A 23,100-nucleotide genomic window follows, 5' to 3' on the forward strand; every position below is an offset into this window, starting at 1 on the left:
TAAGAATTTTTTATAATATTATAATGTATTTATAGTTTTTTTTGCCTTAAATAACTAAAGACATATTACATAAATAATATGTGACATCTTTCAATAGTTATCTATGTAGAAATATCAATTGTTTAACTAAATTATTCTGACAAGTACAAGTTATATATATATATATATATATATATATATATATATATATATATATATATATAAGTATATTGTCATGTATATTAAGTTATGATTATATTCTCAAGTTGTTCAAATGCTAATGAGTTCATAAGCTATCAAGATTAGAATCTATAGATGTGGTTAATGAATGCTTATGTGTTGAGTTTATTTAACTATTAGGTGTTGAACATTTTCAACCATACTTTATGATAAACTTTGCACCAAAATGTTTTCCAATATGCACTTATTTAGGTTTTTGTTTTGTTTGAGATGTTACAACATTTGTGTTTCACTTTTTGGCATATTATTCATGATGGATTGTGTAAAAAAAACCATGCGATTCTTAATATAGTTGACAAAATTATTCTGATTTATACCATACGGCAAAACATATAACCCAATTTTTTTACTCACCTACATTGACACTTTTCACCCATTTCTTGAAATATATTATGAATAAATGTGATGAAATCATCCTTTAAAATAACGAAAGTGAAGAATAATAATAATAACTACGAAGGAAAAGTAAGCACCAGCCAAAAAGGTGCGTTTGTTTGATTAATTATTTCCAATTATGCATGTAGGTGGTGCAATAAAAGGGTGGGAGAGTGGGAGGGCATATAAGACATTTCGAAACCTTTCGGTAAAAGTAGCACGAGCCAGGGTAACCGATAGATTTGAAAATTAGACGATTATGATTATTAAATTATGAAATTTAACGTTTTATTAATCTCCAAATTTTCCATTCAGAGGGTTTCTCTCTTCTTCTCGCCCATTATCCTTCTTCCGCCATAATCGCCCAAACAAATGGAATCAAATTCGTCGCGCTCACTCCTTCCAACGACGCCGCTTCAGATCTGAATCGCAGCCGTTTCGGAGATCCACTGTGCCGGCATTCTCCGTTCAATTCTCGCACCTTTCATGCTCTTCCCGTGAGCCTCGTCGTTTTATCTCTTTTCATTTTCGTTTCAATTTTTTTTTGTTGCTATCGTGGTCCTGATTTCGACGATTCGTTCGGTGTGCAGCTCGTGCGCACAGATCTTGAAAATTGACGCCTCAACGACGTTCGCAGCGTCACGCGAGTGGCCAGATGCCGCAGGGCAATGCCGCCGCCGTCGCCGCTCTGTTAGACCACGGCAGCGATGCTGGAGACGCCGTTATGGCGCGGTGGCTCCAGTTCGCCGGCTTGCAGCATCTCGCCTCGCCCCTAGCTTCTACCGCCATCAATCATCGCCTCCTCCCCAACCTTCTCATGCAGGTGTAGCTTATCCGCATCGTCAGTCTCTTTCATTTTGCAGTTTCTCGATATTTCATTTAATTTTTGTTAGAAATACTGCGTTTTGTTTTCTTTCTTTGTTTATTTTTTTGATAATTTTTTTGTTATTTTTTGTGTTTGGTCTTTGTTTAATAAAGTGGAGTTTGGTTGACTATGCGTGTCATAAGGTTTTGAGTAAGTTGAAATTTTGTAGTACTTGCATGTAGGTTATATTACTCTGTATGATTCTTCAGCTGTCCTGCATTTTGAGGAATGATTATGGTACGGTCTTATTTTAGTTAGAAGCATGCATTGAGTGTGCAGTATGGGTTGAATTTGCTAAATGATGTTTGCTCTTATTTATGATGGTAGTTCACGAGGTGACAAAGATGATTGTGATGTTGTTGTAGGGTTATGGAGCANAGTCTGCTGAGGAGAAGCAGAGGCTTTTGAAGTTGATGAGAAACTTCAATTTTAATGGGGAGTCTGGTTCAGAGCCATATACGCCCACGGCCCAATCTTTAGGTGGAGTAGCTGGGTCGGATGGGTTTTATTCTCCTTGTTCAGGGGCGATTTTGGATCCGGGCTTTTGGATCTTCATGGATGATACAGAGCTTTTGTCTGAGGTATGCATATGATTTGGTGTATCATATATAATGGTCTGTTCATTCATGAAAGCCAATTGACTTAGTTTGGTTCAAGTACTATTACCACAGTTTATTGGGAAAAGATCTTCAACATGTGATTTTGACACGTTGTCATATTCTATAAAATAGATCATGGTACTTACGAGTTCGTTATGAAAACTCTAGAAAGTTCTCAGACTAGATTTAAATCTTCAAATACTTGTTCAAATTTTTGCTGATTTTTGAAACTAATNTGTCCATGACTTACAGTTTTCGAAACCAAATTGGACGCTCTGTTTTATGACATACACTCCTTATGGAATGCTCCTTTAATTAGGTTATTTGAGTGCTAGTTTGAATAGCCAGGCTATCGGTGATTATATACGATGTCTTAGTTTTTTTTTTTCTAATTTTTATGTGAGAATTTTATATATTTTATATTTTATTTGGTTGTGACGTGAAGATATTTTCAAGACACGAAAAATAAATCTTTATTATTATGATTCTTGTTTAGGACCTTTTCAATACCTAATTATCAACTTGTCGCCATAAAAGATGAAATAACCAATATATCTCAAATTTCATTTCCATCCTAAAATATTTAAAGTAATAATTTTAAAATATTAAAATTATTTATCATTTTAAAGAAGTTTTCTTTGAAAAGGGTTAAAGTATAGTTTACATTTATTTATAGGAGAATAGTGTATATTTTGTCATAAAGATGGGAGATTATAATTTACATAATTTGATGTTCACTTTTTTGGTTATGCGGGATTTGTTTGCTTGGATTTTGAATGCATAACGGAGCTGAAGGGAATAAATAAAAATTGGACCAAAGCATGAAAATGAAGATGAAAAGCCCAGTCAGTGTGGAAAACGAGAGAAGGCCCTATGGTGGTTTGGTCCAATTGCGATTCAACATTTCCCAATCCGAAGAACTAACTGAGAAGTGAAGTGAAAAAGCAGAGAGGAGAAGAGAAGGGAAAGTCGCATGGCATCGACGGTGGCGTACCTTGCTCGACACGCGGCACAGAAGGAGATGGTTCGGATCCTATACTACCGGGTCCTCAAAGACACTCTTAATTGGGCCGTGCATCGACACCTCTTCTACGACGAGGTATATTAGCTACTCATTCATTCCTTTCCCATTTTTTCCATTTTCACTTCTAATCTCGTATTTTCTTTCCCTTTCTCCAGGCTGCAAACCTCCGCGATAGGTTCGACGAAAACAAACACTCAAGGAAAACAAACACGTGGTTCTTTTCCCCTTCTTCTCTCAATGCCTCCCTTCCATGAATGCTATAATTTGTACTTCCCCTTACCGTTCATTGGCTACATTTTCTTTGTTTATTGCTAGGAGCTGTGTAACACAATTCTGATCCGCACATACCATAATTCCTTTCTATTTGTTGTATGGACTATTATATTTTAATTAGGAATTTTTATAACGGTTTAATCGTTGCATTTGATTTCTCGTATATTGTCTCATTCTGTTAAGCTTGCTTTGTGTTGATTCGATGTCATATACAGTAAGATCCTGATACAATTGACAGGCTCATATCGGATTCTAAAGCCTCCTACAACAAGTGACGTCATCCAAATCCTTACATATGTAAACATGTCACGCATCTCATTAACACTTATCCTAGGCTATAATATTACATCCACCAGAAAATATCATTACCATGAAGGTTTTTCTATTAATGATGCGTAAATAGATATGGTTGAGAATGTTTTTGTTGATGTCTATGATTGTAAATAATCCTAAACACGATTGCTTTAAACATAACTTCACGATTGAAAGTATCTCCATTTTGTTTGGTGAGAGGCATATTGAATGAGTCGTCATGGAAGTTGAGATAGAGGGGACTGGCATTATAAGAGTCATCTATATTCTTCTTTGTGATAAGTACCTTTGCTGCAATCCAAATGTTAAAGTTGCCATGAAAAAAAGGCGTTGTTTTGAATGATAACCTAAGCTACAGTAAGCCTTGGAGCATATGCACAGAGGCAGGTATTGCCCATATTTTAGTTTTTCTTGCGTTGGGTAGTAGATTTATCTGCACATGTTACTCCTCTCGTTGGTCCTTCTATTTCCTGTTTTGTTATCCAGTCCACCTCAGATATTGTCCCATTTAACTCTTATTTTCTGTGTATAATAGTTCCTTGGGCGCCTGGTGGTTCCAAATTTACTCGCAGCCCGCTCCACCTCAAGGGGTAAGTCGTTGATATGGTTATACCGTATCACGGGACATTGTGTTCATACCTCTCAAAATAACGGTAACGGTATAAAAATCTTGCTGTTTTGACAGTATATTCTGCATAAAAGTCCTTAGCTGTTTGACATTTGCTAATGTAGTTTATAGTTTTGGAGATATTGTTTTATGTCGTTTAGGTATTATTGTGGTTAAAGGTTGCTGTTGGACTAGGTATAAATATTCTAAATATACTGTCTGAGTGAATTGATACTGAGATTGTTGTGTTGAATTATGGATGATATTGTAATATAATTATATTACATGGATGTTATAATGAATTTTTGGATATGTCCAGGAAATTTAATGCTTTAATGCATATTTGTTGGGTTGTTAATATTGCTGCACAATTTTTGACGAGCTTACTTATGTATATGATGTTTTTGAGTTGGTACATGTATGTTCGAATGGTATTTATTAGTTGCCCTTTTAGAAATTTATGTTCATTGAGGATGTATGAATGATGATGCGTAGACAGTGAAATGAATCTAGTTTGGTGCTTGGTCTTTATACTTGCGGTGGTGCAAGGGTCTTTTGATCCATCCTTCCTCTTTCTCAATTGCTTTAGAACTACACTAGGTTGATTGCATATGGCATGACAATAGAGAATTATGGATTAAATAATATACTCTTACTACACTCCTTTTACACCTTACTAAATATTTCCTAGAACCTCCTCTCCCACTTTCTAAACCTTAAAATAGGTGAATTCTTATAGATCCATCCTTAAAAAGAATCGAATATGATAACTTTTCATCATAACCTTAGCACTGATCCAAACTCTAACCGTAACCCTAATTCTAACCATGACCCTGACCTTAAACACAATCCTTAAATCTTAAATCCTAATTTTTACCCCTTAAACCCTAATCCAAGTCTTAATCCTAATCTTAAACTTTAAATTCTAACGTTAAACTCCAAATTTTAAACACTAATGCTTAAACAATTATAAAATTACCTTACAACATAAATCCTAATCCTAACCCTAAATACTAAATCCCAACTTCTAACAATAATCCTAAACCTTAACCTCTATCCTAAATTCTAAACCTTAATTCTAAAATCTAAACCCAAACCTAAACCTTTGTCCTAGCCTTAAACCTTAAACACTAACTTTAACCTTCACCCCAATCCCTAACCCTAATCTTAATCACCAAACTTTAATCCTAATCATAAACCTTAATTCTAACCCTAAACTCCAAACCTAAATCTCCTAAACCTTAAACACTAACACTAAACCATAAACCTTAACCCTTGCCACCTAAACCTCCTAAACCTTAACCCCAATCCCTAACCCTAATCTTAATCACCAACCTTCAATCCTAAACCTTAATTCTAACCCTAAACCATTAGCCCTTAACCCCTAAACTCTAAACTCTTACCATAAACTCCTAAATCTCCAAAACCTTAAACACTAACACTAAACCATAACCCTTACCCCCTAAAACCATAGACCTTAACCCTAATCTTAAACTCTAACACTAAACTCCAAATTTTAAACATTAATCCTTAAACAACAATAACATAAATCCTAATTCTAAATTCTAAATCCCAACTTCTAATCTCCTAAACCTACCTACTTAAACCCATAAACCTTAAACACTAACTTTAACCTTCACCCCAATCCCTATTTCTAATCCTAATAGTCAACCTTCAATCCTAATCATAAACCTTAACCCTAACCCTTAACCTCTAACTCCTAAATTCCAAACCTAAATCTTAAACTCTAAACCATAGTCTTAACATAAAACCTTAAACACTAACACTAAACCATAACGCTAACCTCTAATCATAACACTAATCCTAAACCTACCTACTTAAACCCTTAAACCCTTAAACACTAACTTTAACCTTCACCCCAATCCCTATTCCTAATCCTAATCGTCAACCTTCAATCCTAATCATAAACCCTAACCCTAAACCATAAATTGTATCGTTAACCTTAACCTCTAACTCCTAAACTCCAAAATCTTAAACTCTAAACCATAGTCCTAACATAAAACCTTAAAACATTAACACTAAACCATAACCCTAATCTCTTAAACCTTAAACTCTAACGCTAAACACTAAACCTTAAACAACAATGTTACAATTATGAAAGTACCTAATAATAGTAACATAAATTCTAAATCCTAACACTAACCATAAACCATGATCATAATCCTAAGTTCTAAATCTTAAGCTTAACCCCCAAACCTAAATCTCCTAAACCGTAGTTCTAGCCTTAAACCCTAATCTTAATCTTAAACCCAAACCTAAACCTCCTAAACCCTAGTTTGAGCGTCAAACTCCAAACCTAAATCTCCTAAACCGTAGTTCTAGCCTTAAACCCTAATCTTAATCTTAAACCTCAATCCTAACACTAACACTAAACCATAACTCTAATCCTAACCATAAACCTTAACCCCCTTAACCCTAATCTTACTCCTAATCTTAAACCTTAAACTCTAAAGCTATAAACTCCAAACTCCAAATTTTAAACACTAAACCTTCAACAACAATATTACAATTATAAAAGTACCTTATAATAGCAACATAAATCCTAATCCTAAATTTTAAACTCCAACCCTAAATCATAAACCATAATCCTAAACTTAAAGCTTAACTTTAATCCTAACCCTAAATTCCAACCTTAATCCTAACTATAAATCTTAATGCTAACCCAAAACCATAAACTGTATCCTTAATCTTAACTCCTAAACCTAAACCTAAACCTAAACCTCTTAAACCTTAATCCTAAACTCAAACAATCCAAAACAATAAACTGTATCCTTAACCCTAACCCTTCATCTCTAGTCTGTAAACTCTAACTGTATCCTTAATCCTAACCCTTAATCTTTAGTCTGTAAACTCCAAACCTAAATCTTGTAAACTGTAATTCTAGCCTTAAACCCTTAAACTTTTGACAGAAAATTATACTTCTTAATTCATACCAACTTAAATATCATAGAAAGTAATGAGCTAGATATCAAACTCTTAAGCATGTCAAATAATCACACCCTAAACAATGAAGAAACAATGAAGATTCAATCTTTAACCATAAACTAGAAACAAGATGTTGTAACATGATATAGTTCCATTCAAATACACTTATATATACATGTTCATGTCTTAAATGATCATGTATATACAGAGTTTAGATGAAAGTAGAATTGCCTTTCTCAAACTGACTTGCTACTTATCATTATGCAAAAATTGCTTAATTGAATTGAATTAAAGACTACAAAAATTAATGCTAGAACTACGTCTACCTAAATATAAAGCTAAAATTACTTTTGACAACTCTAATCTAAGAAAATAAAGTTAAGAGATGAGTGAATTCAGCAAAAAAATGAAGAAAAGCGTAAATAGAACTCAAAGAACCTAAGAATACCTAAATTGCATCAATCTGGATGTGAGGACTGAAATACACTTTTTTATTTACAGAATCTAGCTTGCAAGGTTGAAATATATGTTTTTTTTTTCTAAATATACTGAAATACTTTGTTTCCTTATCGAATGTTCCAAGGACACTTGTTTCCTTTTCTCTAACTCAAAAATTGTAATTACCTGATTTATGGTACCGACCTTCAAATCCATGGTCGAGACATCTAATGTTTGCTGCTCAAGAAGGTCAGTTAACTTGTATGCAACCTTTCCTAGATGATCAACAACATTCACAAGGGCTATTAATGCATGAATATTAATAACATTGAAAATTCCATGCAGCCCAAAATGACATAAGCATAGGAAAGGAAATGGTCGCAGTGACCTTCATTTGTATCAGAGAGAAAATATGCATGGAGCTTAATATTAAAAGAACCCTCCCCATTGAAACTCCTAGAAAAAGTTAAATGAACAGCTTAGCAAATTATTTTAAGGACATAAAATCAAGAATCCTTTTCCAGAATAATTATAACATTCATTCTTCCTAATTTCATGGTTGAAACATGACCATGCGTTTTACAATCCATATAATGAAGTTTCTGCATGCACATCCGCAAACATATAATGGGAATACTTTTCAAACGGTCAGGTTTAGAGACCCAATAAAACGATTTAAAAATTAGTTAATGTTCTTTATGTTCCACTTTCCAGACCATCCAAAGTTTGTAATTACAAATCATCATTTTGAAATGAAAAGAGATAATTCCAAATTCATTCATTCTCTTTATCCAACAAAATACATGTGACATTTGATGGGATATATATGTGCTAGACAAAAATTAAAACACCCAAGAAGAATACAAAGGAATGAATTCATGATATTTGTATTTCTGGAACGAATTAATTAGAATAAAAGTCCACCACTACACACAAAACTGGCTAAGAGAAATGTGGTAAGGAGGCAAACACAAACAATTATATATATATATATATATATATATATATATATATATATATATATATATATATTTCAATGGAGATGCAAGAGTATTTTAAGATTTTATCTGATTTTATGCAAACACAAACTATTTTTTTTTAATAAAATAGTGGAGTTTCCTGTTTTATTCCTTGCTCTTCTCATCTTACAATAAATTCTTGAGTAAATTAATTAAAAATTAAGAAACATAAGGTATAATTGGTAAAAGAGAAATTAATTGAAGGACTGTAAATAAAAACAAAATTTATCTAAAAACCGGACAATTTAAAAAATCAGATGGAGGATAGCATTGCTCTGTTTTTAATGGAATAATAAGTCCTTCCTTAACAGTGTTTTATCTATCTGGCCAGCCATGTTAAAACCATCTAGCTCCAGTAGCTTTACTTTTAACTAAAAAGCTAAAACAAATTTTATGCCGACATAATAGCTTTTCTCTGCATCTTAATTCTTTTACTAATAGTTCCATCCCATAGTTGTCGCACAACACAAGAATCCTTATACTTCTTACGTCATTGTCAAGCATAGCTGATTTTTCTTGCATTAGCTAAACCAGAATTGCAAAAAAAAAAAAACTAATTGAGAAGGAACCAAAATCGCAAAAACAAACCTAATTGAGAAGGAAACTGGAAGCTGGAAACAATGTCAACCAAACAAACACAGATCTGAAATTAAAACAAGAAAAAGAAAAGATAAGAGATAAAAGAGAGGAAACCTGCAAGGCATTGACAAAGCTCTTGCTGCACTCCACGAACACCTCGTCGTAGGTCATGGCGGAGTTCAGCAGTGTGGGGGTTGGGCACTCAATGGTCAAAATACCTAATAATATGGAAATGGAAAAGAAAGTGTAAAAGTTGTGAAGGAACAAAAGTTACCCGCCACGTCCTTCAGTGCCAAAATCTTCCGAGAATATTAACTGTAAATTTCTCATATACTGCCTTGACCATAATGGCTCAAAGATGAGATTTTAGAATCGGAGGACAGAAAGATTTTCCACAAGCTCTTTCCCAAGATAGTGGTCAATCCTATATAATATTTCCCACTTTATAAAATATACATTACAATCTTAAAGTTGAAGATGATTAGTGTTAGTTGGATAACCTGAAAATTTGATCCTCAGTCAGATACTGCTTGAGTGTTTTTGTTAATGCAGCTGAAGATTCAGAATCACGACCAAAAGGCTTTTCAACAATGACCCTGGTCCAACCATTACCAGAAGAAGCCGACAAGCTTCCACATTTTACAGCATCTTTAAATATATTAGGAGGAATTGAAAGATAAAACAGGCAATTAGAAGTTCTCCCACCCTACTACAAGAACAATTTTCATATTCAAACAGAATGGTTAAAATCTGATCATAAAATTGTAGCTTCAACTATTGAGACAAAAATAAATAAAATAAGTTCCTTCTTTGTTCGTATATCACACTTGATGCAGATTAAAATTGCATGCCATAAAAACCGCACATAAAAATAAAAAGTGCAGACTAGAGAGAAAAAAAAAAATGAAAGAATACAAACATGTCAAAGAAACACACTAACCATAAAATTAAACACTGATTATAATTGAAACATAAACAAATAGGTTTTTCTTGATGATGTCATCTATAGTGTTATATTTGAAGAATTATAACATCAATGAAATTATGGCCAATTGGTCATGGAGCCAAAAGGAAAATGCCGTAATACAAACTAGATACCAACTATAGAGATCTACTATAGACATAACCGGTGTATAATAGCTAATGTATTAAAACTCTTTCTTGTTTTCTTTATTTATTTCCACCCTTTTTTCTCTTCATCTTTTTTATTTGCTTGCGGGCAAGGGATTTTCCTTTCAATTTGAAAATACATTCATTCCAATTATTAAGAAGCGAGCACTGTTTTATACATTCAGAAATCACACGCCATGTATGACTAAGGATTTTCCAAACCATATATCATAATAATAAATAATATACGCACTAACATTGTAATTTTATACATGGTCATCCAATCACAACCAATCAGACATAGTAAGCATGGAATAATCCCTCAATTTCATCCCTAGAGCATTACTCTGTCTCCTAAGTGGCCCCTAAAGAAGGAAAGATATACAAGTAATTCTCCAAGCATTATAAATCATGAAAAATAGTCCCTCAAGTATTGAAAAATCCATCAAATTGGTCACTGAATGCTAGAAAAGTATACCAACTTAGTGACTAAACTGGAATATATTTAACACATTAGCAGTTACTTACATAAGTTTTACTACTTTTAAGGACGGACTATGATTGGATTCCCATTTGAAGCGCTCCAAATACATCCCAACAAGTTTTGATAACTACTCAATTAGAAATTGACATAAATGGTAACCGATTTTTCCTGCTTTAGTTAAACCAGAATAGCAAAAACAAACCTAATTGAGAAGGAATACATGTATAGAAAATCTGTTTGAACCAGAAGGTTGGTGTTTGAATTTAGCATATATAAATACTGAAACTCTCACAAGGTTGAAACCACTTGTTGTAATTAGAGAAAATATCTTTAAAATTTTCCTAATTTTATATAAACTTTTATTTTATTTTGTTTTCCTAATTTTACTATTTTCTTTTTGATAGAATTAGATTATTACAAATAGAGGATATGAGAATGTATCTTTTATAATTGAGAATAATAAAATCAGTCTTATTTTAGGATGGTTTCACTTTTTAACATATTATTCATGGATTGTGTAGAAAAAACCAAGCGATTAATTCGTAATATAATTGAGAAAATTAATCTGGTTTATATACCAGACGGGAGAACATATAACCCAATTTTTTTACTCACCTATGTTGTTACTTTTTTCACCCATTTCTTGAAATATATTATGCATAAATGTGATGAAATCATCCTTTAAAAGAATGAAAGTGAAGGATGTTAGAATCATTACATATAGGTATTGTCAAAAACCGTGATTTGTGCAGTAGTAATTGACGTGGAGTAATCTTAGGATGTCTTTATTTGATGTGCTGTATTCATGCAACAGTTTTTTATCAGGAGCATTTATGTTTAATTAATCCCGTAATCATAGGGATTTGTTTCTTAGAATCAGCAGTCTTCATTTCCTAAAATATGCAGCTAACCCATGTATATTTATAGAGGTTAATAACCTCATAATAATAATAATAAGAAACTATCCTATTTCTTCTAAATTTCAGAGGTATCATCATTTAGGCTAGTCTACAGAATAATTAATGAGTTGTACCTAGTTCAGTACCTAGTTCTGTACCTAGTAGTCTAGTGCAGACTCTTGTGTTCCATGTACTCTTGTGATTTTCATTATAAATAGAAGATAATAAGAGGGATCATTAAGTCCTCAAGAATATTTCTTATCCGTCTTAAATCTCAAGTTGGTATCAGGTTCATCCTGCTCTGGTTTCCGTCCTCAGTTGTCCACCAGCACTGTCATTGCTGTTTGCACCTGTTCGGTGCCGTTCGCCGTCGTCCACGGCTGTCTCGCCACTATCTACAGCTGTTAACTGCAGTTTGAAGTTCTTCAACTTGGTTGTCCGTCGCATCTGTCCGCTGCCATCCGCCGTCGACAGTCGTCACTGTTCCATCCGGCGACCACTGGATCTGGTTTGCCTCTTCACGCGACAACCAACCCCATCAGTGGCTTCGCCTGAATCTCCTCCACGCTCCGCCATGTGCCGCGTCTTTGTGCGCTGCGAACAGGCGCGTGCAGCTTACGCGTTGCCCTCTTGCCGCCGAAAAGTCACCGCGACATAGTCGTCGCCTGGACCTCCTCTCTCTGTTCTGCCCCTCAAAACCCTGCCTCAGTGAGGTCCAGAAGCTCCCCTTGAAGAAATCCCTAAGAACCCCCTAGGGTTTTTTAGTTCCTCTCGGTTTTCTGGCTCCTTTCTGGTTCCTCTCCTATTTTTATCAACAATGGCGTCTGGAAGTGTTCTTTCTTTCTCTAGAAGTCCCTCAATTACTTCCGAAAACCTAAACGGAAAGAAATACCTCTCTTGGTCTGCTGCCGTGGAAATGTGGTTCTCGGTCAAGGACATTATGATCACCTTGAGCAGGATGGAAGCCAAGTACCGTCTGAAAAAGTTAAACAATGGAAACAAGCAAATTTCCAGCTGTGTGCCCTATTATGGCAGTCTATGGAACCACGACTTTTGATATCTCTTAGAGCCTTCAAAACATGTCACTCGTTTTGGAAGAAAGCTCAAAGCATCTATGCTAATGATATTCAACGTCTCTATGATACAACAAACAAACTTGCAAGTCTCAAAATGACAGACCATGATAGGGTCTCCTTCATGACTGAAGCCCAAGCAGTTGTGGAAGAGTTGAGAATGTTCTTGGAAGTGGAATCTTCAGAAGACATCAAGAAGAAGCTTGACAAGTATTATATGGTGATGATCCTCCATCCTTTGCATCCATATTTGAATCACATCAGAGATCAACTCCTGACAAGCCATGAGGTCCCTTCCTTGGAAGCCTTGACCACACGTCTTCTTCGTGTTCTAGTGCCTCAATCTCAGGAAGCTCATGAAACATTGGAACCATCTTTCATGGTTGCCACACGAGGAAGAGGAGGACGTGGTACTAGAGGAGGAGGACATGGAGGTCGGGGACGTCCACATTGCACTTATTGTAAGAGAGTGGGTCACACCCAAGAAAACTACTACTTCTTGCATGGGTTTCCTTCAAAAGCAGCCAATATCTCTAAGGCCGACACTTCCACTTCCAACTCCAAGTTCACTGAGGAAGAGTATCTGCAATTGAAGTCTAACAACTTGGCGCAATCATCTCAATCCCCAAGTACGTCCACCGCCTGCATTTCTCATTCCATGGGAGGTCCCAATTCATGGGTAATTGACTCAGGTGCTTCTGATCACATCTTTGGTAATACCTCATTGTTCTCAACCCTTTCCCTCCAAGAAAAACCCCATTTTATTACCCTTGCAAATGGCTCCAAAACTTGTTCAAAGGGAGTCGGTCAAGTCTCCCTGTCTCCGTCTCTCACTCTGAAATCTGTTCTTTTTGTCCCTAACTGTCCATTCAATTTAATTTCCTTAAGTCAGTTAACCAAAATGTTACATTGTAAAATAACCTTTGATTCAAAACCTTCTGTAATACAGAAGCGTGGCTCGGGGAGACAGATTGGAGAAGGATATGAAGCTGGAGGTTTATACCATTTTGGATCTCGTCCACGGATATCCTGTGCTGCAGCTCTTTCCCCTAAAGTGTTACATGATTAGTTTGGCCATCCCCACTTGTCAAAGTTAAAAAAGATGTGTCCTGAACTTAATGGTCTTCAGACTTTAGAATGTAGTTGTCAACTAGGAAAAACATGTTAGATTTGTCTTTCCTAAAAGGTCTCAATCAATGTGTACTTCTAGTTTTTCTATCATTCACTCTAATGTCTGGGGACCTAGTCGCGTCTCTTCTTTTGGTTTTAGGTATTTTGTTACATTTATTGATGAGTATTCTCGATGTACTTGGGTTTATCTAATGAAAGATCGCTCTGTGAATTGTTACCCATCTTCACCTCATTTTTGAATGAAATCAAGAACCAATTTGATCAATTGATTAAAATCTTAAGAAGTGATAATGCTAAAGAGTATTTTTCATCCTTTTTTTCTGCAATCCTTAACTCCCATGGTATTTTGCATCAGTCCACTTGTCCTCATACACCCCAGCAAAATGGTATAGCCGAAAGAAAAAATAGACACTTGGTTGAAACTGCTCGTACCCTTTTGCTTGGAGCCCATATTCCTGTTCATCACTGGGGGATGCCATCTTAACTGCATTTTTTCTTATTAATAGGATGTCATCCTCCTCTCTCAATAATAAAGTCCCTTTCTCCATTCTTTTTCCCAATGATCCTCTCTTTCACACCCCTCCTCGCGTTTTTGGTTGTGTGTGTTTTGTTCACGACATGTCTCCAGGGCTAGACAAGCTCTCCGCTCGTGCAATCAAGTGTCTTTTTGGGCTATTCTCGGCTTCAAAAAGGGTACTGGTGTTATTCCCCTGAAACCCACAAGTACTACATGTCTGCTAATGTCACGATCTTTGAACAGACACCTTTCTTCTCTCCATCTGTTCAAGATGTTCATATCCTCCAACAGGTCCTTCCTCTTCCAGTGGTTGAGTCCAATATCTCCAACGTCCCCGTCAATTCAAGTCATGCTCAAAGTCCTCCTGAACCTTCCTCTCCACATATTCTCCTGACACAGTACCCCCATGGGCAGTCCTCTCCCAGAAAATGGTGAATCTCCTCCTTCAAATTCTTCTTCGTCCCCATCTCCTGTCACACCTCCTGGTGAAGCTGATTCTGGTTGGCTCATTGCTCTCAGAAAAGGTACTCGTTCCACTCGAAACCCTCATCTCATTTATAATTTTCTTAGCTATCACAGAGTGTCGCCCTCCTTTTATTCCCTTTTATCCTCAGTATCCCCTGTGGCTATACCTAAACATGTGAAAGAAGCACTTGATCATCCTAGATGGTGACAAGCCACAATTGACGAAATGCATGCTCTTGACCACAATAATACTTGGGAGCTTGCCACTTCCCCCAGACAAAAAGGTTGTTGGTTGTCGATGGGTATATGCAATTAAAGTCGACCCTAATGGTGACATTGATTGGCTCAAAGCCCGACTGGTTGCAAAAGTGTACACTCAGGTTTATGGTCTTGATTATTGTGACACCTTTTCTCCCGTGGCAAAGATGACTACCATTGTTCTTCACCATGGCAGCCATGCATCATTGGTCACTTCATCAGTTGGATATCAAAAATGCCTTTCTTCATGGTGATCTTGAGGAAGAGGTTTATATGGAGCAACCTCCTGGGTTTGTTGCTCAGGGGGAGTCTAGTATGGTTTGTAAATTGAACTGATCTCTATATGGGCTCAAGCAATCTCCACGTGCTTGGTTTGGAAAGTTCAACTCAATTGTTCAAAAATTTGGGTTAAAACACAGTGAAGCAGATCATTCAGTCTTTTATTATCATTCGTCTACTTGATCATGTATGTTAATGATATAGTTATTCCAGGAAATGATACTGCTAGAATATCTCAATTAAAGGAGTACATGTGTAGACATTTCCAAACCAAAGATCTTGGAAGCCTCAAATACTTCTTAGGCATTGAAGTAGCTCAGTCAAAAGATGGAGTTGTAATCTCCCAAAGGAAGTATGCCCTAGATATTTTGCAAGAAACAGACATGATTGATTATAGACCGGTTGACAGTCCTATGGACCTAAATCAAAAATTAACAACCGAAGAAGGTGACTTATTTTCCAACCCTGAGAGATATAGGAGACTTGTTGGAAAACTAATCTATCTCACTATTACAAGGCCGGATCTATATTTTGTTGTTGGAGTGGTTAGTCAGTTCATGCAAGCTCCATGTGTTTGCCATTGGAATGCTATCATTCGAATCCTAAGATGTTTAAAAAAAGGCTCCCGGACAAGGGTTGTTATATGAAAAGAAAGGAAGCCTTCAGGTATCAGGATATTGTGATGCCGATTGGGCAGGTTCTCCTATTGCTAGACGATCTACTATTGGATATTGTGTTTTCCTTGGAGGAAACATTATCTCATGGAAAAGTAAGAAACAAAATGTAGTGGCTCGTTCAACAGCTGAAGCTGAATATAGGACAATGGCATCACTAACATGTGAACTTATATGGGTGAAGCAGTTCCTTCAAGAGCTTAACTTCTGTGACATTCAAAGTATGAAGATGTATTGTGATAACCAAGTTGCCCTTCACATCGCATCAAATCCAATATTTCATGAGAGAACTAAACATATAGAGATTGATTGTCATTTTGTTCGGGAAAAGTTATTGTCAAAAGAAATATGTACCGAGTTTGTTGGATCAAATGACCAACTCGCAATGTGTTGACTAAGTCATTAAGGGGATTGAGTTTATTTGTTCCAAGCTTGGTACATACAATTTGTATGCACCAGCTTGAGGGAGAGTTTTAGAATCATTACATATAAGTATCATCATTTAGGCTAGTCTGCAGAAGTATAATGAGTTGTACCTAGTTCTGTACCTAATAGTCTAGTGCAGACTCTTGGTGTTCCATGTACTCTTGTGATTTTCATTATAAATAGAAGATAATGAGGGGGATCATTAAGCCCTCAAGAATATTTCTTATCAGTCTTAAATCTCAAGTAAGGATAATAATAATAAGCATGAAGGAAACTAAGCACCAGCCAAAAAGAAAATGAAAAAGAGGTTGTAAAGTAAGATAGTTGGGTGCGTTTGTTTGATTGATTATTTCCAATTATGCATGTAGGTGGTGCAATAAAAGGGTGGGAGAATGGGATGGCATATAAGACATTTCGAAACCTTTCGGTTAAAGCAGCACAGCTAGTTCGTTCAACATTGCCATTTTATAGGTTTGAAAATTAGACAATTATGATTATTAAATTGTGATATTTAATAAATGCATGATTAATGAACCATCATATTAAGGCAAGAAAGTAGTGCAAGCATTATGATAACTAGAGGACTTAAGCTAAACTTACCAGTAAAAAGTGTTCTTATGGGTTGAATTTTCCGCACTTCCTCCAACGCCTGAAATGGAAGATCAGAATAAATCTCCTTCCTAAAAGAAAAAGTTTAAGCAAATGTAAAGCTGATTGTTAATTTATTACCCTTGGAAGTCCAAAATGTGTGGAAGTAGAACGATAAGGTCTTAATGCATCCTGTGGAATCAAACACTGTGAGTGAGGGAGAAATCATACACGCACTCACAGTTATTTCATGTAAGTATAAAGCACAGCTGTGGAAAGATAAAAAGGATGGGAGGGTATATCACCAGGATTAGAATTTCACAGTCCTTTAGAAGTGGGTAAGTTTCTTCAGGAATTTCACTAACATCACTGCAAATTTAGAGACAAAATCAGCCCACATAAATAGATGAAAAGGCTGAACTGAATCATATGCAAATACTTTTCTACTTAAGTAGAAACATTACCTAAAGTATCAGATATTACCAAACCGAAAACCAAGAGACCCATAATTCTAGCCGTGCCAAACTGGTAATGGGGTAATCTGAAGTACAATAATAGAAGAAAAAAAAAATTAGAGCCAAGCCCAGTCCACAAGAAGGAACACGCCAGAAATTAATTGATTGAGCAATAAGTGAGAAAAAAGTTGACAAGGGACAAAGTACGAGAACACCCCACTTGAAGATGTTAAGACTAATAATGGTACTGATCTTCAGTCCGTGTACAAAATTTCCTCATATTTCAATAGTTAAATCCACCTTTTAACCCTACTCTTGCAACTAGTGATAAATATTTTCTAACTTCAAATGAATTCCTGTGGAGTAAATGTTAAAGCGGATGCAGAGATTCATTAGCATTAAGTATATATATATATATATATATATATATATATATATATATATATATATATATATATAAATATATATATATATACTTCAATAACATCAGTTGGGGATACTTTGGCAATCCCAGAGAAAGAATGAACATCAATATGCACAAATTCAAGATTTCTTACAGTGTGCATTAATTTCTTAAAAAGGATACATAGATGTGCAGGAGGCCTTTCACACAGAAATAAAATTTACAACGTACACATACAGATAACAAGCAATAAGTAAAATTAATAACTTGGATTTAGAAGGAAAGCACATGGAAGAGGACCTCAAAGTCTCGTTTGGTTACATATATTGGAATATGAGGCTGAACATTGTTTGTCCAATCTCTGAGATCATCAAGACCTGGGTAGAAGAAAGCAGCAGAGTTTGTTTATATTACCAATTACATTTCTTATTACTTGAGCCAAGCATATACATGTCGTATTGATATTAATTATCCAAAGAATATTATTAAAGATCATGTCAGACCTCCAATTACGTCAGCATGTGAATGAGTAATAATGACAGCATCTATTGTTGTTATCCTGCAGATATACAGGTTACAGAGATATAAAACCAAGGCAGAAAAATACAAGAAAATATGTAGAACCCCCATCTACCAAAATTTTAGGGTCAATAATAAAGATTCCTCAATAAAAAAGCAAGTCTTCTAAGATTATTTTCTCTTAAATAGTTTAGCACTATAAACTCATTCCAGACATTTGACAAGTCCAATTCATTTTGCATGGGTATTGATGCTTGCACAATCTTACACCAGTACACTCCTTACGGACTTCTATNCAAACCATAGGATAACCTTAAAAAACAATTTTGTCAACTGTCCAAAATTGTGTATATACCACACATAGTTTATGCAAGTTTCGTTTCCTAACATTTCAACAAAACACACAATCACAACGCAGGATAAACGNTTTTCCCCAAACCCAAAATAGTCACCACACTCTAGTTATTCCCATGCGACGGCTTCCAGCAGAAACCATTAACTTAACCAACTAAAATAGCCAAAATAGTAAGCACCAAGTCAAGCCAAAAGGAAACTGAATTCTCACCAACTGTCCAACCAATTAACACTGCCTCACCACTCTTATTCTTGCGTTAGCTCTTGAAATAAGGTTCTCTAAGACTTAAAATAATTCAAATAGTTATCTAATGACTACTACATCAAAAGACACATTGCACCGTTACAAGCATTGACTCCAGCAGCTGGTTCTACTCTAGTCCATCACTTCAAACCAATTCCAGCAGCTTCTACCAAAGTTTGCATTGTCAAACTCCGGCAGCTGGCCTGGACCAAAGCACCTAAATCCACTCTTCATTTATTTGTGCACCGTGAAAACTACTTCTCACCACAGATACATGATTCCTCCCTAACCCCAATCCCCATTTTCTTTTGTTTTTCTTTGATTAAACAATGATCACAAACCATTTTATGCCAAGCACCGAAAGCAACCAACACATTTATACTCCAACTATACTTTTAATGCTGCACATAACAAAGATCACCGAAAACACCCCAACTTATACTCAAAACAACACTGCACCTTCAAGACTTAAAGCATAGATTACTATACCGAAACTGCTTTTAACCATAAAATATCACTGCACCAACAACATTAATCCAGAGAGTTGCCTCTACAATAAAGTAATTCCAACAAATACCACTACGCAAGAAAATATTTTCAGACATCTACTCTTATTCAAAACACGCATCAGATTTCACAACCTGTGCCAGCTTCCAATCCATGCTTGAACAAAGAAAACAAACAATATAATGGATCTACATTGAGCACGCAACGCTCACCACTAATCAGCCCAACTTTCTTTCTAAAGCATCAGTTATAACAATAAAAAATTACACGCACTTTCCATCCATCACATATGAAACACATACCATCACAACATTACATTCACGAGCAAGGAATTAAAGGCAAGAACATAGGTAATTACAAAAAAACAAACTCAATCAATTTATTCCAACACCCAACTCTCCTTCCATCACTTTAGGCAAAAAGGCCACTAGCATAAATAACCAGTCTCTACACAATAGAAAACATCATAACATACTCCAATTATCTTAAATCCCAAAACTGTTTCACTCCTGTCAAGGACATTGATCAAAACACGCTCAAGTATTCAATCAGCTATAATTCACATACTTAAATAAACCAGAATTTTATTTCAATGAAACAGTGCATTGATCATGTATTGATTGCAAGTAACATTGATCATGAAACTACAACTCCCTTTATTCACAGACATACCTGACAAGTCTTAACCCACCAAGGTACACATAATTCTACACTACTGCAACCAACCAAACAGTTTCCAGAACAGCGACAGCAAGCAAATTACACTCAATCATCATACCAGAAATTTCAGACTCAATTTCCAACACCAGTAAAAGTCAAAAGCAACGAAACTATGAGGGATTTCACCTACCAGACTGCTGCCCTTACACTCACAGTTTCTTTTTACTCCAAGAAATAATTTCCTAACCATCAGTTTCATGATCTATCAAGCAATACATATTCAATTCATGCAAGCCATTCAAGTTCAACTAAAATATAATCTGACTACCCCAAACTGAGATCAACAATTAAGGGAATGATGCATCCAATCGATCAACATGTGAGCAGGAAACAAAAACAGCAAAGCAATTATAAGATAATGATCTAACAAATTAACTATAGTAACNAAAAGCAAGTGTGCCTTTACCCACTCAAAAAGAGACCTTATTCTGTCTAACATGCACTGCCTACATACATTCCAAGAAACAAACAACACTACCACCAATTAAGACTCATTTACTTATCAAACTAGCATTAATTTTTAATAAAACAGTGACTGGATCATACATTGACAACAAGCAGCATTTCAATATAACAAGTAAACCACCCTCTAATGTGCACACATAACTTAACACATAATTCTCGTGGTATACACCCACACAGCACCAAAAACAGCCTATCACTCAAATCCTAAAACCAGGACCAGCAGTCATGCCCAGTGACAGTTCACGTTCACAAACAAACATTTACTTTCTAGCAAACCAACCTATGATCTCCAGTTTCACACCAATAATTGAAGAATTAGGTGTCTACCCAATCATTAATGAACATGAACTGCACAAAAGAATACTCAACTTTAATCAAAATCAGCAAAGAAAATATTTGGAAGAGTAGCATTCAGTCTCAACCTCACATGATGCAGTGTATGCACTCAGATCACTCAAGTGTTTAGGGTCAATCCTGTTTCACTCAATCATNCAATGCCAACTTCAATTCACAACTTTGAAAGGATTCTAAATGATAGTACTTGACTCAAGGTTCATCTAAATCACCAGATCTTTAATTAGCTTGTAATGTAANTGGAATGGAATGAAAATCAGTAAAGAAAGGCAAATGAAATGAAGTAGAGAAGTGTGAAGAAAAAGGGAGAAACCTAGAACTCAATATAAGCTATTTCTCAAACTTTGGCCAGCTGATTTTTTTTTTTTCTTTCTTTCTCTCTGGTTTTCTTTCTCTGACACTCATTTCAGGTCTCACTTTCAATTCCTTTTCTATTTTTCTCATTGTTTCTCAGACCCGTTTCTTTCTTTTTCAACCAAACAATTTTTCGGAACATTTTTCTTTTATTTATCACCTNTAGCCTTACTCTTTTCATACAGTTACCAAATTCTAGATTCTCCCTACCTCTCACAAGCTTCTAAGGGCTGATTAATGGTTGGGGAAAAGGNTTAAAATGGATGGAAACAAGAAAATAGACTAAGGCTCAAAAGAAGATGCAATGGTAAGAACTGAAATGGTTAAAATAAATTGGATATGGCTGAAAATGAAAAAAATGCATAGATCATATATTTAAAGTCTACCAAAAGCAAGCACACCAACAAGAATCACTACAAAGTCAGAATGAAACTAAACATGCATGTTATCACACAAGAAAGGCAAAAAAAAAGGGCCAAAATCTCTCTAGAGGTAAGAATTTGCTAATATTGACTTGCTACTCATCACTATGCAAAAATTGCTTAATTGAATTGAATTAAAGACTGCAAAAATCAATGCTAGAACTACATCTACCTAAATCTAAAGCTAAAATTACTTTTGACAACTCTAATCTAAGGAAATAAAGCTAAGAGATGAGTGAATTCAGCAAAGAATGAAGAAGCGTAAACAAAACCTAAAAGAACCTAAGAATACCTAAATTGCATCAATCTGGATGTGAGGACTGAAATGCACCTTTTTATTTACAGAATCTAGCTTGCAAGGTTGAAATATATGTTTCTTTTCTAAATAAATACTGAAATACTTTGTTTCCTTATCGAATGTTCCAAGGGCACTTGTTTCCTTTTCTCTAAAGCACGGTATCTCAAAAAACTTGTAATTACCTGATTTATGGTAGCGACCTTCAAATCCATGGTTGAGACATCTAATGTTTGTATGCAACCGTTCCTAGATGATCAACAGCATTCACAAGGGCTCTTACAGCATAATCTTTCAAGTTGTCAAGAACCCTAATGCNTAAATATTAATAACATAAGGAAAATTCCATGCAGCCCTAACATAATGACATGGGCACAAGAAAGGAAATGGTGACAGTGACATTCATTTGTATCAGAGAGAAAATATGGATGGAGCTTAATATTAAAAGAATCCTCCCCATTGAAACTCCTAGAAACAGTTAAATGAACAGCTCAGCAAATTATTTTAAAGACATAAAATCAAGAATCCTTTTCCAGGATAATTATAACATTCATTCTTCCCAATTTCATGGTTGAAACATGACCATGCGTTGTAGAATCCATATAATGAAGTTTCTGCATGCACATCCGCAAACATATAATGGGAATACTTATCGAACGGTCAGGTTTAGAGACCCAATAAAAGGATTAAAAAATTAGTTAATGTTCTTTATGTTCCACTTTCCAGACAATCCAANGTTTGTAATTACAAATCATCATATTGAAATTAAAAGAAATAATTTCAAATTCATTCATTCTCTTTATCCAACAAAATACATGTAACATTTGATGGGATACATATGTGCTAGA

General features: G+C 35.3%; 1 protein-coding gene, 1 long non-coding RNA gene and 1 pseudogene across 5 annotated transcripts; 1 reads left to right on the forward strand and 2 right to left on the reverse strand.

Annotated features, from left to right (window-relative positions):
- Positions 1–714: 714 nt before the first annotated feature.
- Positions 715–3,504, forward strand: LOC106773886 (kinesin-like protein KIN-13A). Of its 4 annotated transcripts, none has more exons than XR_002668284.1 (5): positions 715–1,091; positions 1,185–1,417; positions 1,642–1,696; positions 1,825–3,157; positions 3,238–3,504. XR_002668284.1 is itself a non-coding variant. In XM_022782471.1 (5 exons), exons 2-4 carry the CDS (start codon positions 1,250–1,252, stop codon positions 2,840–2,842), a joined length of 414 nt encoding a protein of 137 aa, XP_022638192.1. In that variant the 5' UTR covers positions 725–1,091; positions 1,185–1,249; the 3' UTR covers positions 2,843–3,157; positions 3,238–3,504. The 4 variants fall into 4 exon arrangements, 1 of the variants encoding a protein (XP_022638192.1); XM_022782471.1 differs by lacking the exon at positions 1,642–1,696 and having other exon boundaries at positions 725–1,091; positions 1,825–2,040; positions 2,813–3,157; XR_002668282.1 differs by having other exon boundaries at positions 1,642–3,157.
- Positions 3,505–8,708: 5,204 nt separating this feature from the next.
- Positions 8,709–18,648, reverse strand: LOC106756193 (annotated as a pseudogene).
- Positions 18,649–18,901: 253 nt separating this feature from the next.
- LOC111241890 lies at positions 18,902–23,093 on the reverse strand. The gene is made up of 2 exons (XR_002668285.1): positions 22,438–23,093; positions 18,902–21,175 (listed from the first exon to the last, which is right to left on the reverse strand). It is a non-coding gene; the product is annotated as an uncharacterized LOC111241890 (long non-coding RNA).
- Between the last annotated feature and the right edge of the window lie 7 nt (positions 23,094–23,100).

This window comes from Vigna radiata, chromosome 1, assembly GCF_000741045.1.
Source record: "Vigna radiata var. radiata cultivar VC1973A chromosome 1, Vradiata_ver6, whole genome shotgun sequence".
NCBI lineage: Eukaryota > Viridiplantae > Streptophyta > Magnoliopsida > Fabales > Fabaceae > Vigna > Vigna radiata.